Below are 16,209 nucleotides of genomic sequence, written 5' to 3'. Positions count from 1 at the left end.
TTTGCTTTTCTCATATCGAAAGGGCTTTAATCCCTGGGGACGAGGGTGATTGCAGGCTTATCTTCAATCAATCGAGTAGCGTATTTCTTCTAATAATCGCCGCGTCGTTTATTTAAAATTCAAGCTTTTGGACGCGGCGTTTAATAGGAGACGCTTATCAGAGGCGTTAATAAGAGCAAATACATATAGTTTTTGGATTTTTCTGGATTTTTTAAGGTTACGAGAATGATAACATAACAAAAATATTGCTTGACCTACTGTTTACTAAATTAACAAAAGGAAAACATATTAGTTCTATTCCCTAACAAAATCTTTAATGCTTGTGTCTCTAGATAAAGGCAATTTAAGGAGTAGTTGCATAGAATTCTGCTAGTTTTCACAAAATTAAAAGAAAAACGGTCAAAAATACGTTAATTGGAGTGTCCCCTTTTTAGAACGTTTTTGATGGGTATGCCCAGAAATCACAGGTTTTCGCCTTTTAAAATGTCCGTTAGAGGGAGTAACGACTCTTATAACGTTCTACTCATGAAAAGAGTTTAGAGTCATTTGAAAAGCACGTCTTAAAGGGGGTGGTGGGTACCACACTCTTAAAATCTACCCAATCCCTCAACTTGCTCAATATACAGGCGTACGCATGTTAAACCTTTAAACCTCTTCAGTGCAATACAGAAATAGAAAGATATATACGGAACAAGAGATTTTCATGTATATACATATTTACATCTGTTACTGTTAATAAATTCTGCTCACAATATTTGTATCATCATGATATCATTATATTTTCCACAAATCCTTAAATTTCTCTGCTAAGCAAAATAAATGTTATAATACTTGATCAAATAAAAAAAGGTCTTTCAACTTTTACATCAGCTCGAAACGCTGCATGACGACTATACAGCATTTCGAGCTAATTTAAAAGTAACAGCGAGAAATGTCGGTTTAAAATCAAAAAGACATTTGAAAAATAAAATAAAAAAATAAAAAATAATATTTCCTAGCTTTAACTGAAAAAAAGAACTAAATATTTCTGGCAAACCAGTCCTCACGTACAAAGGACTTCAGCGATGCCCGCTGCCTCTATAATTTGCATAAGATCTCCCCCTTCCCCGCGAAGATGCTCTTCCCCTCCCTCTACTGAGCGGGTTGTCTCCTTCACTATTTACTAGCCTAGTCCTCCTTGCATCTCCTTCCTTGCGAGGCAACTGGTCACTTTGACTTCGATAAAATTTATCCCGCGCGTGTGCTCTGCCACGCGAATTGCCACGAAAGAAAGGTCGCTTATCTGGTTTCTGTCCTTTTTGATCCCGATTATTTTTAACGACGGTCCATCCAGCATCAGTAGCGTCACTGGCTTGTATCTTCATATTTTCTAAATTTTGACGGATACTTGACGAATTTGTTATCGTACTCGTTTCGACTGGATCAAAATCGAATGTTCCCGACAAACGCCGAAAAACGCAAGCGTCTTTGTCACCGGTACGCACGCATACTCCAGGGGATATTCTTTCACTTGATAAGTTCTTTTTAAAAATCAATGGCGATCCTAAAAAGATAGAAGAAAGTCTTCGGCTGAATGCGCGCTGATTTTTCTGACACTTCCTCAACTTCAACGAGGTTTGTATTTGCGTTCTATCGACGAAAGAAATTTCAAAATCAAACTTAACTTCAAATAGATGATGTTGAAGTTTAATTTTACTCTCAAAAAAATACATAATTGTTATAGTAAAAAGGGTAAAAACTGTTCAGAAAATTTTAGTAATTTTAGACTCGTTATTTTGTTTTACTGAGTATCTTGCTAACATGTTCTTAACTTTTAGCAAAATTTCATCTTTAATGTTTTTATAAACTAGGTTCTTATAAAAAAAACTTGTAAGATCAAAGTTGCTACATACAAACTTGACAACACACGCGTCACAAATAACGCACGCGTAACAAATAACGCACGCGTAACAAATAACACAAGCGTAACAAATAACGCACGCGTAACAAATAACGCACGCGTAACAAATAACGCACGCGTAACAAATAACGCACGCGTAACAAATAACGCACGTATAACAAATAACACAAGCGTAACAAATAACGCATGCGTAACAAATAACGCACGCGTAACTAATAACGCACGTATAACAAATAACACAAGCGTAACAAATAACGCATGCGTAACAAATAACGCACGCGTAACTAATAACACACGCGTAACAAATAAAACATCAACGCACCAGCCATTTCACGATTTCGATTAAGAACTTCTTTATTAGCTTCAGAGATTTTCCGAGGCATAAATGTCGTCGGTGACTGTCCCTTGACTTTATTAGCCCATGAAATTGCTGGAGTTTCATCTACAAGACCTGGTGATTCTAGTTTAATGGAACTTGAAGATAAGCGAGTTGACGATGTGATGCGATGCGAGGTAGAGCTCTAAAGGATAAAACGTTTCTTAAACAGCAGATAAATACTAATTTGCAAAAGTTTAACAACACAGAGACTTTAGTACATAAAAATATTCATAACACGCTCAGACTCTTCTCCTTTTTCCTTTTGTCCCGTGAGAATAACTAATTTTTCTTAATCAGATAAAACAATCTTTAGAATAGCGAAAATGATGTCGCTCATTTTTATCAGATTGTCAATTCGTAAAAATTAATCAGCGCAAATTCATCGAAAAAACAATTTGTGAAAATTTCGCAAAACTTTATGTTATGTATTTGTATTTTTCATATATACAATATCAAAATAACTGATCCGAAATAATAAACAATGCCAAAACACAAGTCGTTAAAAGCGAATCATTCCGAAATACCAATTTTTTTTGCTGTCAAGCAAAAAGTCGCGTTAAGCCTGCATAACAAAAGAAGCGCATCATGTCCTTCTAAAGTTAGTTCAATTACGCACAACTTCCAGGCTATTGAGGACTGTGGTGTTAAATTCAATACATACCATTGACGGTGACGAAGTTGAATAACCGTCATCGGGAAGACATGAAACAACTGCAGACTGTTTCATAACCAACTCGATTGTCTTCTGAAGCACTGAACCGCCCTCCTTGATCAGAACCTCGTGCGTATGCTTGGTTGTTTTCGGCTTCTTTATGTGGTTCTTTAAAAAATAAAAATTTTGGTAATATGAGTAAGACTAGAGAAAATTATGTTTTGACTGTAGTAAGAGATATTCATATTTTGACTGTATCAACGGCTATTCACACAAAAAGCCGGTAGACGAAACACGCTAGCGTGATAAAACTTACGTCGTACGACACGACGCAGTCAACGAATATAGGACTGTTGTTGTCACCAACAATCTTCCATGTATTCATCACATAAGGGGGCTACAACAATAAGATACATAATATTTGTTTAAAGAAACCCCTTCTCTACTAACAGTACAGGTAAACAGGAATCGAGTACCAGGCAAGTTCAGTGGTTTTTAGAAACCTGTATTCTTGAACTATAACTAGACTTGATGTATTGCATATCAGAATATACAAATCCAGCTTCAGTGAAATTCACTCTAATAAAAACAACTAATAGGCAAAGCTAAGACAGGCTGAAAATTATTATATTTTAAAGTTACTCGTTGCATCACACAGTTATAAAATTAACCGCCAAAAACAGCCTTGATTTGACTGATGCTAACACCATGAACAATAAAGCTTAACATTAAAAGGAGTATTATTTCGTTAAGGAAATTACGGATAAATTTTGGGATAATTTCTTTGTGAGCCTTTACCTGAGTAAATGTGAGTTGCTCTTCAGTTGTTATAAGCTGCACTTCCTAAACGACAATATATACAAAAACAGTAAACATCAATACGCGCTCCTTTTTTATAAGAATATACTTTATAAGAATATGTTAATAGGTTAAAAATAAAGAATATTCTATAAGCATATATGCCTAGAATCGATTTTGCTGTTGTTCATTCAGTGTTCATTTTCTTATCGCGTATCAAGTAAACTGAATAATGCTTTTACCCATCTGCAGAACAACATAATTGGTCCGATACACAAAGCAAAATTTGCTAATAGCAAACTGTAAGAAGGTTATAATATAATATATCAAATTTTTATTCGGCTATGAACATAGCCTTTAAGTATCTATGATTTGTTTACTTTACGGGGGGAAAGTTTCGTGTTTTTTCGCGTTTTTCGGGCATTTTCGCGAAGGTGAGTACCCGCAAAAAAGACTGACATGCGAATTCGCGAAAGTTTATCACACACGAAATAACCTAGGAAGCTTTTTTTACGTATTTTTCTTTGACAACACAAGTACTATATCAGTCTAAATATTTTCTAATGATAACGAAAAATTTATGTTTGATGTAAGCAAGTTTCTGTTTTATTTGTCAAAATTCCCAAATATTTAGTAAAAAAAATGCATAAAAACCGAAAATCGCAAAAGATTATTTTACGCGAAATAAATTTAATCACTCAATCCCGAAAGTAAATCCCAAAATCTCGTTTGTTTTTTTTCCTCGCGAAATTATCTCCCCGCAAAACTTTCTCCTTGTAAAGTACGAATATACGAGGCTGATATTTGTATTATTTGTATAAGATATAACGAATCCTAAATGACCACACACACGAAGCTCGTTATATGAAGGGTTTTGGAATTTTCTTTAAAAGATAAGACAGAACAGTTCCTAACCTTAATTGAATTAAGAGCTACTTCTTCACCATCAACCTCAACATATACTTTCCATTTGTGGTCCTACAAAGAAAGTTGACATTTAAAAACCAAGACGAACGAACCGAACGAACGGGCGGCTAGGCTAAACAAATGAACGGGAGGCCGGGCCGAACGAACGACCAGGGTGAACGAACGCATGAGCGGCCGAACGAGCAAACAGGCGGGCGGGCAATGACTAGCCAATAAAAATTATTATTTATCACAAAGCATATTTACCATTGGGGTTGGTCCAAGACGACAATGGTTGCCAAACAACAAAGTCAGCTGGACTGTTCTTTGATTTAATACTTGACTTTCAATACCAGGAGTCTAAAAAAGGTCAAATTGAAAATTAACTAATACTTCATGTTTTTAAGATCAGAGTCTATGCGATGAGCCATAGGGTATAAATGTTTTATTGTAACAGGTTCTACAAAATAACAATAATCTTGCACCTGTTCTAAAGGAGGAAAATGCGTCAGATGTTCCAATTCCTCTTTAAGTTTTGAGATTTGCTCCTGCAAAAATTAAACCATGATTCATTAAACAATGCCAAAAAGTTTTAACTTCGCCATGCATACAATCGGTGGAGAAAGGTTTAAAATCCACCATACGAAGTTCAACTTCAATTTCACTTACATACAAAATTTCAACTTTGACCTCACCATGCATCACTTACCATTAAATCCATACGATGACCGTAAGATAATATTCCCATCTCTTTCAAATCTTGATTTGTTAACTTGATCAACCTATAGCAATAACATATCTCATAATGCTAAAGTGAAGACTTTTTAAATTAAATGTACATAAAGGTAGCCCAGTTTCCAGCACTCTAAAGCGGTCCATTTTCTGAAAACTTATTTGGTGATGAATTGATGTGCTGTTTTTACAAAGTTATTTTGGCGAAAAAAAACAAAGAACTGACTGTTTTAGGTTTTTTAAATTTTTGTTTTTCTGTCTACATGCAAGTAGTCTAGTAGCCTCTGAAAGTTTCCCTCGAAAATGTCAATACCTTTTTCCAGTGATATGATTATCATGAAAAACCTGCGCATATTGAAGCAAGTCAACAGCCTCGTTTCCAAGTTCTTCCATCCATATGTACACATCAGCAACTTCCCAATCTTTAAGATCAGTTTTGTTTAACATTTTCGCAATGTTAATCTGTCGCTCTTTCTGCAACACGCGCAATTCTCTTTCTTGGAGTTCTTTCTCTTTTGTCGTCAAATTGCGCTCCATTTTTTTCAATCTCTCCATCGTTGATTCTATTTCAGGTTTCCATTCAGTCTTATGTTGAATAAATGTGTTCGTTTCTGATTCAAGCGATTCGTCTGTGCACATATTATTTAAGGTGACTTGAATTTCTTTGAAATTAGGCCGAAGCTGAAACGGGAATATACCAGTGATAATATACTTTAATAGTCCACCCTTTGATAATTTTCAAAAAAAACTGTCAGCAATCACTTCACCATAAAACACATGCACGAAACCAACCTTCTTGTATTTTGCTTACTTTAGGATCTGTTAACCAACATGATTTTAATAATTTTTCAAACTGTGGAGGACAGGAGGATGGAATGGTCAGTCTCTGAAAAATACAAAGAACTAAATAAAAGCCGTAAAATGAAGCTAATGGAATTTAATAGGAAGTACTGCAGAAGCAAATTGCACAGCAACTTCAAACTCCTGTAGTCTTTTTTATAATCATTCTAAGATAAAAAAGAGAATTTATTTTATCATTGCATGCATTAAATCCCTTATTTTTTGACGTTTTTTTATTTTCTTAGCAATTTCATGCTCAAAATTAACCAGCTATAAAATACAAAATATTTAGAAAACACTTTTGTAATTTTTATTCAGTAACAATTACCTTACTTACATTAGCAAATATACTTGGAAGATAAAATTTAGTGTGTTGGGGTTTTCTTTTTTTTTTTAAAAAAAAATATCAGTTAAACTTCAACCTTGTCATTGTTCTGTATAAAGAGAATTACGTATAAATATAGTACTTGACTTATTTAATATGTAATTTAATTTCTGAAAAGATGGCGTTTTTGTATAAACTGATTTATAATATGAATTATCAACAATATCATACTTCTTCTTTTACCACGACCAACCAGGCCACTTGTACACCTTCCATACCTTTGAATGGACTTTCTCGAGTTAGCATTTCCCACAGGACCTATCATGCAAAATAAAAATTATAGAAGTTGAAACTGGTTTCGCTTTAAACTAAAAGACTAATTGTCTCTATGATAATAATAGTCATATTCCGTCTGTCCGACACGCTGAATTTGTGTAAAGAATGCACAAATTACTATTGTTGAAATGGTGTGTGCGCTATGTTTTTTATTATGTACGATATATAACACACAAACTGTGTTTAGTTCTGTACAGTAGTAAATCACTACTTTCTACAACGAATGCACAAAATAGTAATGAAAAAAATCTAGGGACTGGAATGCGTACAACAGACAAATCCATAGGTTTTCTACAGGTTAAAGACTAATCAACTTACAATTCCATAAGAAAATGTATCACAGGTTTCTGAGACAGGCATTGACTGTATAACCTAAACAAGAATAAACTTGCAAATAAATCCATTAAATAAATCAAACCATAAATAATTAAGTGTATAATATTAATTATTCAGAGAGGAAAGTACAAAACGAACCACACATTACTTACCTCAGGTGCCATCCAAGGAAAAGTCCCTGCCATTGACATTTTTGTTGTTTGGTCCAAGTAACGAGATGAACCAAAATCACAAAGCTAAACATAATTTTACCTTAATAAGAGAAATCCTTTCAAAAAAAAACTTTTTTGGATGATTTAATTTTCTAAAACTTTGCAAAAATTAGTTCTCCCAAAAAAAAAGTCTTAAGATATCAAGAGGATAAAATTTCAAAAATTCAGTTTCTACTGCTTTTCTGTAACAGAGATAAATAAAAGACTGTTGTATGAAGTTATTTTTTTTAAAAAATTAGCAATTAGCTATTAGTGAGTTTTTTAACAAGATTCACGGATCTTATGCAAAATTGACAAGAAGTAAGGAAATTTGGAACAGAAAAAGTTATCATACACAAGATGATAACTCAAGAATGAAAAGTGGTACGAAATAAGAAATAAGAAATTGAAAGATATGGACAATAACAAATAACAATGAAAAATAACAGTAAACCAACATGTTTTTACAATGGTAAACAATTGCTGATGTGTGCTTATTTATTTGAAAACTAGATCAACAATCACGTTAATAAATGCTGAGTGCATATGCATATTGCAATGGCTGTGTATCAGATTCTAAAGGGCTAGGTGGAGGAAGGGCTTATGTGACAGGCCGGTTCGTAAAATTGTCATATTAGTTCCTTAAATATAAAAATTACCTTAACTAACATGTCAGCTGTGATGACAACTACAAAGAAAACAATATACATAAAAAAAGGTCATAATAAATATATATGGATAGAATAAAAAAATATAAATACCATTTTTTGATTTTAAATCTCTATGGATTATTTTAAACGGTGCTTCATTATGAAGATAGCTAATGCCTAAATATCAAAATAACAGGTTCGTTCTAAGTTACAACAATGGAAAAAGTTACATGCTGGAAAAGTTACAAAATTGCTCCATCTTGGTACAATGGACTATTTTCTCTCTACTTTCACCTCAATATTTTGATCGTTGGTAGTTCTTGTAACTAGTGGTTGGAAAAACCATTCCAAGCTAAATATAAACCTATAAACACTTGCGCTGAACTTAACTTCATTTCAATCATTACAATGTAAGAAGAAATAAGCCTTCTTGTTTTTACTATAAAATAAAGCAAACACAAGTACTTTACCTAAAGCTATTTGTTTAGACCAATTTAAGATTTGGTGGAAGTCAAGTTCGTGTTTTGCAATGTAATCGTGTAAAGAGCCATGTTTTGCGTACTCTAAAAATATGAAAAGATAAACTTAACAACCAACAAAAAGGTAAATTTCAAAAATAAGCATCAATGAAAAATAAAACATCTTGCTTTATTCCAAGTAAAAAGCACACATAAAAAGAATTGTGCATGTCTTATATTGTGCATGTCTTATATATGACCCCTTAGACGGAAACAAGAAAAAGAATTGAGCTATTTTTCATGGTTAATTTTACCAAGCAAAACAGACTTGGTCAAATGGTTTATTCAGGTAATCTATTTTAGTTTGGACTTAGGCTAACGTTAATTAAGAAAATAGAATTTCAAAGATGTCATTTACTTATAAAATGTAGATCTTTTGAATTGATATGTATTTGTTTATCTTATACTTTCATACAAAAAAAATATTCAGCGTATTTTATTTTTCTACAAAATTTATGTTACATCTTTATACAGATAAAATATTTGAAAATTTTTATCTTTCCACAAACAGTTACAAAAAGTGGTGCGACTTGACTTTGCCATTTTAAGTTTGATTCTCGCTTATAGGTAACTGTGATTTGTAGGTGGGAGCTCTACCTCATCTGCACATTATGCATTGTGTAACTGCACTTGTAGCTCTTGCCTAAAATGAAATCCCTAACTTTGCACAGCCTCTAGATGTGAAAAAGGCATTATTTTACCCAACTAGTATAGTAAATAAATAATAGTTGATGATATAAGCATACAAAAAGATAGTCATCACCCGTTCCCAAACTTTCCCTAACAAAATTTAAAAGAAATTTTCCCAAAAGGCAAAAATCTTTATATTTTTGCCACATATACATAATTTTAGATGTAATTTTGAGGGGAATATTTATTTAGCTAAAAATGGCAAACCTGTAATTAAACAAAAATTGGGTTGTCTCAATACTGCACCATAAAACTGGATTATATGTTTATGACTCAAAACAGCAAGGACGTCAGCCTAAAAAAGAACATATTTACAATGAAGGGTAAATTTAACAAAGATTTCTGTTGCAATTTTATTCACCCGAAGAAATTTTGATGTTCGACAACAATATGCAGTTTAATATCACCTTAGTGTGGATAAAATCATTGAATATATAATTTTTCAAATCTGATTTATTATCGCACCAGTTATAAATTAAATTTCTTTTTTGTTATTAAAAGAGAAGACAATCAAAAGAAAGCAACATACATGGAAGGTTATCTCATTGTGAGAATTGTTGTATTTATGAGAATCAAAAACTACTAGAATGTTTTTAATTTATGAACCAACTCTAAAGGAAGTTAGGAGACTTTTTTATTCCCACTTGTCCAAAAATAAATTTTGCACATTATACATATGGGTCAGATTGAAAACCTGTCAACCAAATGGAATAAAAACTGAAAACGACATACATATATGTTTTTTTTTGTGAAAAGATGTAGTCAGAGGGTTGAACTTTAATATTTTTAAAGAAAAAAAACATCAAATCTCAAAATAGTACTTTTTCAGGGGGTCTTAAGATACTCCATGAAAAATGCAATTTGTAAGGGACAGAAAACAGTATATTTCATCTTTAATTTTTTGCTCAGAAGGCAAAATGAGAATGGTATAACTTATTTCATAATTTAAAGTACTTTTAATAAGTTTTGTGATTTATCCAACCTGTATGACAATTATGCAGATGCAGTCTTTTTCAGGAATATTTAAGTAGGTGTGCAATGATTCGCATGTGTTAATCAGGTAACGCAGAAAAAAATTATACAGAAAAACAGAAAAAAATTATACCCCAGTGGGTTTCATTTTTACAGGCATAAAGAAAAAATCCATTAAATTCAGACCTGCTATGGTTTTCAATTGTTTTGTCAAATGAAGAAAATATCTACAATTAAATCCATGATAAAATGTCTATTCCGCTTGTAAGTGCAGCTTTGCAGACTTGCTTCATCCGAGCTCCATTTGCATTTACCTCTGCTTTAGTTAAGAACCGCATGGCTGGATTTCTTGTGTAAGACCTGGTTACCAACGACGAAGGGGCCAGGGAAAAAAAAAGATTTATGTCTAAGTAGTTCTTTTAAACTAAATCAGGAGTCAGTGAATTAGTTAGGTTGGCTATAAATAGCCTTGCTCGTGGATTAAAAGGACCAGGACTATTTCTAAAATCTAAAAGTGTCCGACCAAGACGGAAATCTTCTGTCTGACGACTCTCCAAAAATTATTTCGAGGGCTGCCATTGCACGCTACAAAATGGATTTTATTGGTTGATTTTGAAAACTCAATATTTATTTTTCAGGCGTGAGATTAATCGCACGCCTGAAACGATTTAGGCATGTGCCAAGGTGTGCGCGTGTGATCGCACACCTCTCCTGAAGACTGCAGATGTGCTGTAACAAGGTTTCAAATAAGGACAAAGTTCATAATTTAAAAAACTAAGGACGGAATTTTTTACTTGAAATCAAACAATACAAAATGCAGTGCTAAGAGAGCACAAGCTTCCTATATCTTCAAAAATAAAAATCTTTAACAAAGCTTCTTTTTGGTCTACAACAGCAGCAGACAAAAACCAATGTGGAGTTATTAAAATTATACAACAAACAAAACTAATAGTTTTTTAGTTTCTAACAATCGTATATAAGCAGGAGTTAGTTATATTACACATATAAAATTAAGGATACAAAATAAGAAATATTACAAAGTATACCTCTTCTCCCAATGCCAATAATTTTTTAATGGCAACTTCTTTGTTCTGTGATTTCCAACGAGCTCTATATACTGAACCAAAGCTACCGCTTCCAAGTTTTTCAAAAAACTCAAAATCTTCATAATGAAGTTCTGCAAACACCATTTTGAATTATATTTTAATTCATTTTAATATCTAACGGGGGCTCTATAAACATAATAAAATAGATTTACAGTATATATTTTACAATTTAATACATTAAGAGTTTTATGTCAATTTGTCATGAATAAAATGACCAACATTGTAGCAAACGTGATACAGTGATAAAGATTAAAAGCATTCAATTTGTTTTTAATGCTCATTATGAGGATTGACTAGAGAATTTTGGTGCTATCTGGATTGTTTATTTTCTGATATTACCATGGCAGAATGTTTCAGGGTAAATGTTACATATATAGTAAAAATACTTGTACTCAGGCCATTCCTTGAGACGACTGCGATCGCACGCGCACTCGCACGCGCACTCGCACTCGCCCGCACACTCGTAAAAAGATTTACGAGTGCTTTTTATCGCACTCGTGAATTTTTTCTTTTTCTAAAATATTTTAAAGCAATGAAAAAGGCTATTACGCTGATTACATAACATTCATTTCTTTGTGATTGATTTGTTTAAAAAGTACAGAGAACATTAAAGTCGGCCCCTTTCCTTCATGCTTAAAAGGGGAAAAAAAAATCAAAAATATCTAGAAATATATTTAATGCCAAAAACATATAGCGAATCTACCAACACATCATCGCGTTCACCGTTGTTTCAACTATACAGCTTAATTAACATATAACGTTTAAACGAATAACGTTTATAACGAATGTTTGCAAGTGTGAATCACACTTGCAAATATTAAAGTATTCACATCGCAGTTGTAAATTTTGCTTATATGTGCGATTTTTCGCACACCATAGCAATCGTAATTTTGTTAGCGGGTGCTTTTTGTAGCTCTGGCATAGTTTTATTCAAGAAATGGCCTGTTGTACTGGATGAAATAATTTTGTAACTAAAAAATCATCAGAACAAATAGATGAATTTATTTAACATTTTTAGCGAAAAACAATGTTTTTGTTAGAAAAAATATACAGGACAGGAAGAGACTTTTCTTCAGCATACATCTTTGTACATCTTTTTTCTTGCCACTAATTAAATGTCAGAGACGAATAAAGGATTTTACCACTGAAAAGTAAAAAAATACACAATTTTTTTATAAGCAACTTGTCTATTCTCGCGTCTGGTGCCACATCATCAAACAGCAGCCATTATGCAAACAGGGAAAACATTTGAGTTATTTTGTGGCTTAGTGCAAGGATGCCATGAAGCTGCTGTGTTAAAAATTGTTCAAATAATGTAAAAACGCAACCATATAATAATTTATATATTCTTCTCAGTGACAGGCGTAGGGGTTGGTTACAAGCGATTGGACATGCCGAGAATGATAAAAATGAAAACCTTTTGGATAAAACTTGGTCTCCAAAAACAAGATATCATGATGGCTGCTATGAACATTTTGTGAGAGGTTAGGCTACCACTTGTTTAAAACATAAGCAGCATTTCTGAGTGTGTTGATCTCAGAAGAGCTTTAAGATTAGTAGTTTTATTGTTGTTTGTGACTTCCATTTCTCCAGACCACAAAAAACGTCAGTCACCAACTAATCATAGAATAAGAAGGAGCTCAATTACAATTAAAAGTATTGTTGATAATGCACTTTTTTATTTTTTTTTATTTATATTTTTCTTCCTTTTTTAAGCAAAGCCTATAGGAGAAATTTACTATCCATTGTGGATTTTACGCCAAATGAGATTGCCTCACCAACAGAGACGGAAACAATTGCTGCACGCAATTCTTCCGTTTTTTGATTTCTCAAGTCTGGTTTTAACCAGTGAAAGGGAGTTTTTTTGTTTTGAATCTGCCAACCTACGTACTAAATGAAATACATTACTAGATGAAAAAGTCAAATGCTATATCGGGTTATATAAATTTTTGTGAAAAATGGAATCAGTCACAAATCTCACAAAAATTTTTCTTACATTGGTAATATATATACACATAATTATATACTTCGCTTTCCGCTTTACCATACGCACAATTTCAGTTATTTTTCGCTAAGTTTTCGTTTTTTTACTTTGTTGCATTTTGGACAGTACCAAACGTGGGCAATTAAATTTAAAGTGGGCAATTTGGCCAGTTTGAAACAAACAGGATGAAACCAGTCTTCAGACATGTCGCATCCCACTTTACCTTTAGCCACAGTTGTTTTACAAATGCAATGCGTTTTATTTAATGAATCAGGAATTTGTGCTTGTGTGACAGTACCTGTAGTCTTCTTGTAACTAATTCTGCTCAACTTTTATACAATTTATTACAAAGATCTTGTTGAAATACTTCGTCTTCTACTATTTTTAAGTACCAGAACATGATCAAGCAACCCTAGTTCTGTACAATATTGTTAATATAAGCAACTCTTTAAATTAAAAAAATAAAAACACTCAAAAGATATAGCTAACTAAAACTTGCAGAAAATTAAAACTGCATCACTTAATTAATCTGCTGTTTTTTTTATTTAAAACAGTGATTTCCCCTTGTATTTTCCCTATAGAAACACTAAGAATTTTTTTTGAAGAAAATTTTGCAACCATTAGCTAAGCAACTTTGGATCTAGATATTAGCTAAAAAACAATCAACTTGAAATGTGACCAAAAGTTTAAGTTGCTTATAAAAAAAATCGTGAAATAAAACACGGAAATTTACCTATCCGGTGGAAGAGTGACAGGCAGCTAAAACCATGTTGATAGCCTAATTATAGATAGTCTAATATGGAATATAAGCTTATATATAGCTACCAATCTCGTCATCACAAATTTTCAAACATTATGCTACGGATCTATAACTCGAATCATGTTCAACCAACCTGAAGCCGATGAATCTGATCACCCGAAATATATAGCTATAGGGATCAAAAAATTAGACTTACTGGTTGACCATCTGGGATATTACACGTTGGCTCTGCGCAAATTTATAAACAAACAAATTTGGGAATTTCCCATCATTTAGCGTTTTTGCTATACAAATTCGGTAAACTACCAGCGAACCAAGGGCGATATTGAGTATCAAGGCATAACAAAATAATAGAATTCACTAGTACTTCATATTTCCTTCACCAATATATGCATCAGTCATATATATTGCCGTCTGATCAATCACATCAATCACTGTGGTATACCTTTGTCAGGTCTGATGATATGCCAATAAGCGAAAAATCAGAAAATTAACGAAGCACAAAATTATTGTCACGAAATTAACACAAAGGAAATTAAAGGAGAATGCCTATATAACAATTTATAAAAAATAATTTAATTAACGCGACTTAGCTCAATTGACTTAAAGCATTAAAATAAGGCGAATTAGGAAATGGGTGTATATGAAAAATGGGTTCAATGACAACCAATTTTTTTATTTTCTTTAAAACCTTTGCAGCCTTAACCACATTAGGAGTATGAACCGTATTAAGAAGATACTAGTTTATCTGGCGTCAACTAAACAAGAAAAACGGAGCGTTTGAGTGAAGCTTTGTTTTGAGATTGAATAAAGAAAGAAAAGCATATTTTTAAACTTCACATGTTATAAACTATCTCGTAACTTTTAATGTCCTGAATATTAATGTTACACTTTACGCTTTTAAAATTTTGTGTCTGTCCTGTAATGAAGTAAAAGAAGAAAAAGAAAGCACACGTACGGAAAATTATCTTTGTTTCAAGAGTGGAGTTGAAAATACCTTGTCCCGTGACATCCTTGTCTCCAGGGTTTGTTACCTATGTCAAAGACGCTAGCGCTTACTGCTCTGGAGAAAGCTATGGTACATTAAGTGTAACCAAACCTTAAATAAGTCCAAAAAACATACATCATTGTGTAACATTTAGCGTAAATTTAGGTTTAGCGTAAACCAATTTTTTCCATAGTTTTGAAAAATAAAGAAAATTTCCGGATCATGCCAATTTGGAAATTATGCAGTAACTTTGCGGATCAGCGTATTTAGATTTTCGCGGTAACTCACTTTTGTGCTCTTAGCAAAGATATGCGAAAACCCTAGCCTAGTTAATCAAGCTTTCTTCGAAAATATTAAAATAAGTGTTTTTCTCATTATAACGTAATTTTTTTCTCCGATTTTCCGGTGTTAAGAAAAATTATGCTGGGTCTCTAGGATAAAATTGATTTACTTAAGGTAGCTTGCACTAGCAGTTGGCTGGCACGGATTGTTGCTAATCGAAGAAAAAAGATGCAGCAAAATCATGACTTATTTAATAAATCTGTAAAGGAGAATAAATTTAAAAAATGCTAAAATAAAAAATTATAACAAAATAAGAAAAATAGCTAGGTCGATATTTATATTTTTTCCTGAAAAGGACAACGCTCCAATTATTAGAACAACATTAAAGCAGTTTAAGGCTAAAAATAGCTTCTTGAGGGTTTCCTAGAAATAACGAAATAAGAAAGTGACACATAGTAACAAAAACGTTAGGCCTCGCCGGAACTTTGTGATAATAAATAGTACTCAAGTGGTACTATACTCAAAATACATGAAGTAATAGCCGCTGCGAAGTACAGGTCAGCCTGTTCTGCCCAGATTGCGAAAACGGCCTGTTTACAACCGGGACAGCCGGATTATTTACACATGATCCGATTATGTTTTTTTTGCACTGGTTATGTAGTGGTGACCGGATTATGAACGCTGATATAATGGCTGGCCAGGCAGGCTGTGATTGGCATTTTCTTCGAACTTTTGTGAATTAAACATTCTCTGGAAGATAGAACACCCCTAAAAACTAGAGATGGCGGAAGAAAAAAGCCTCGACGTATAGTTTAAAACTAATCTTGTAGTAAATACATTTCAGCATAATATACTTTGAAGTAA

At 32.9% G+C, this 16,209-nt stretch overlaps 1 protein-coding gene across 2 annotated transcripts; it reads right to left on the bottom strand.

Moving 5' to 3' along the window:
* Window positions 1-682: 682 nt before the first annotated feature.
* Window positions 683-14,665, bottom strand: LOC130621888 (mitogen-activated protein kinase kinase kinase 20-like). Of its 2 annotated transcripts, XM_057437256.1 has the most exons (20): window positions 14,272-14,665; window positions 11,272-11,457; window positions 9,461-9,548; window positions 8,516-8,608; window positions 8,157-8,222; window positions 8,055-8,083; window positions 7,357-7,440; window positions 7,187-7,240; window positions 6,764-6,850; window positions 6,179-6,253; window positions 5,681-6,048; window positions 5,345-5,417; window positions 5,121-5,183; window positions 4,903-4,995; window positions 4,645-4,707; window positions 3,730-3,774; window positions 3,248-3,328; window positions 2,941-3,099; window positions 2,223-2,421; window positions 683-1,543 (listed from the first exon to the last, which is right to left on the bottom strand). In XM_057437256.1, exons 2-20 carry the CDS (start codon window positions 11,413-11,415, stop codon window positions 1,059-1,061), a joined length of 2,349 nt encoding a protein of 782 aa, XP_057293239.1. In that variant the 5' UTR covers window positions 11,416-11,457; window positions 14,272-14,665; the 3' UTR covers window positions 683-1,058. The 2 variants fall into 2 exon arrangements, with proteins under 2 accessions (XP_057293239.1, XP_057293240.1); XM_057437257.1 differs by lacking the exons at window positions 8,055-8,083; window positions 9,461-9,548; window positions 11,272-11,457; window positions 14,272-14,665 and having other exon boundaries at window positions 8,516-8,591.
* Between the last annotated feature and the right edge of the window lie 1,544 nt (window positions 14,666-16,209).

This window comes from Hydractinia symbiolongicarpus, chromosome 12 (genome assembly GCF_029227915.1).
Source record: "Hydractinia symbiolongicarpus strain clone_291-10 chromosome 12, HSymV2.1, whole genome shotgun sequence".
In the NCBI taxonomy this organism is placed as follows: domain Eukaryota; kingdom Metazoa; phylum Cnidaria; class Hydrozoa; order Anthoathecata; family Hydractiniidae; genus Hydractinia; species Hydractinia symbiolongicarpus.
This window is presented reverse-complemented; position numbering and strand designations above follow the sequence as displayed.

Coding starts and splice junctions, on each gene's coding strand:
- LOC130621888 (XM_057437256.1), bottom strand. CDS start 11,415: ATGGTGTTTGCAGAACTTCATTATGAAGATTTTGAGTTTTTTGAAAAA. Junction 8,609..9,460: donor CAATTTTTGTTTAATTACAG/GTTTGCCATTTT, acceptor TCATATTTTTAG/AGTACGCAAAACATGGCTCT. Junction 8,223..8,515: donor GTCTAAACAAATAGCTTTAG/GTAAAGTACTTG, acceptor TTTGATATTTAG/GCATTAGCTATCTTCATAAT.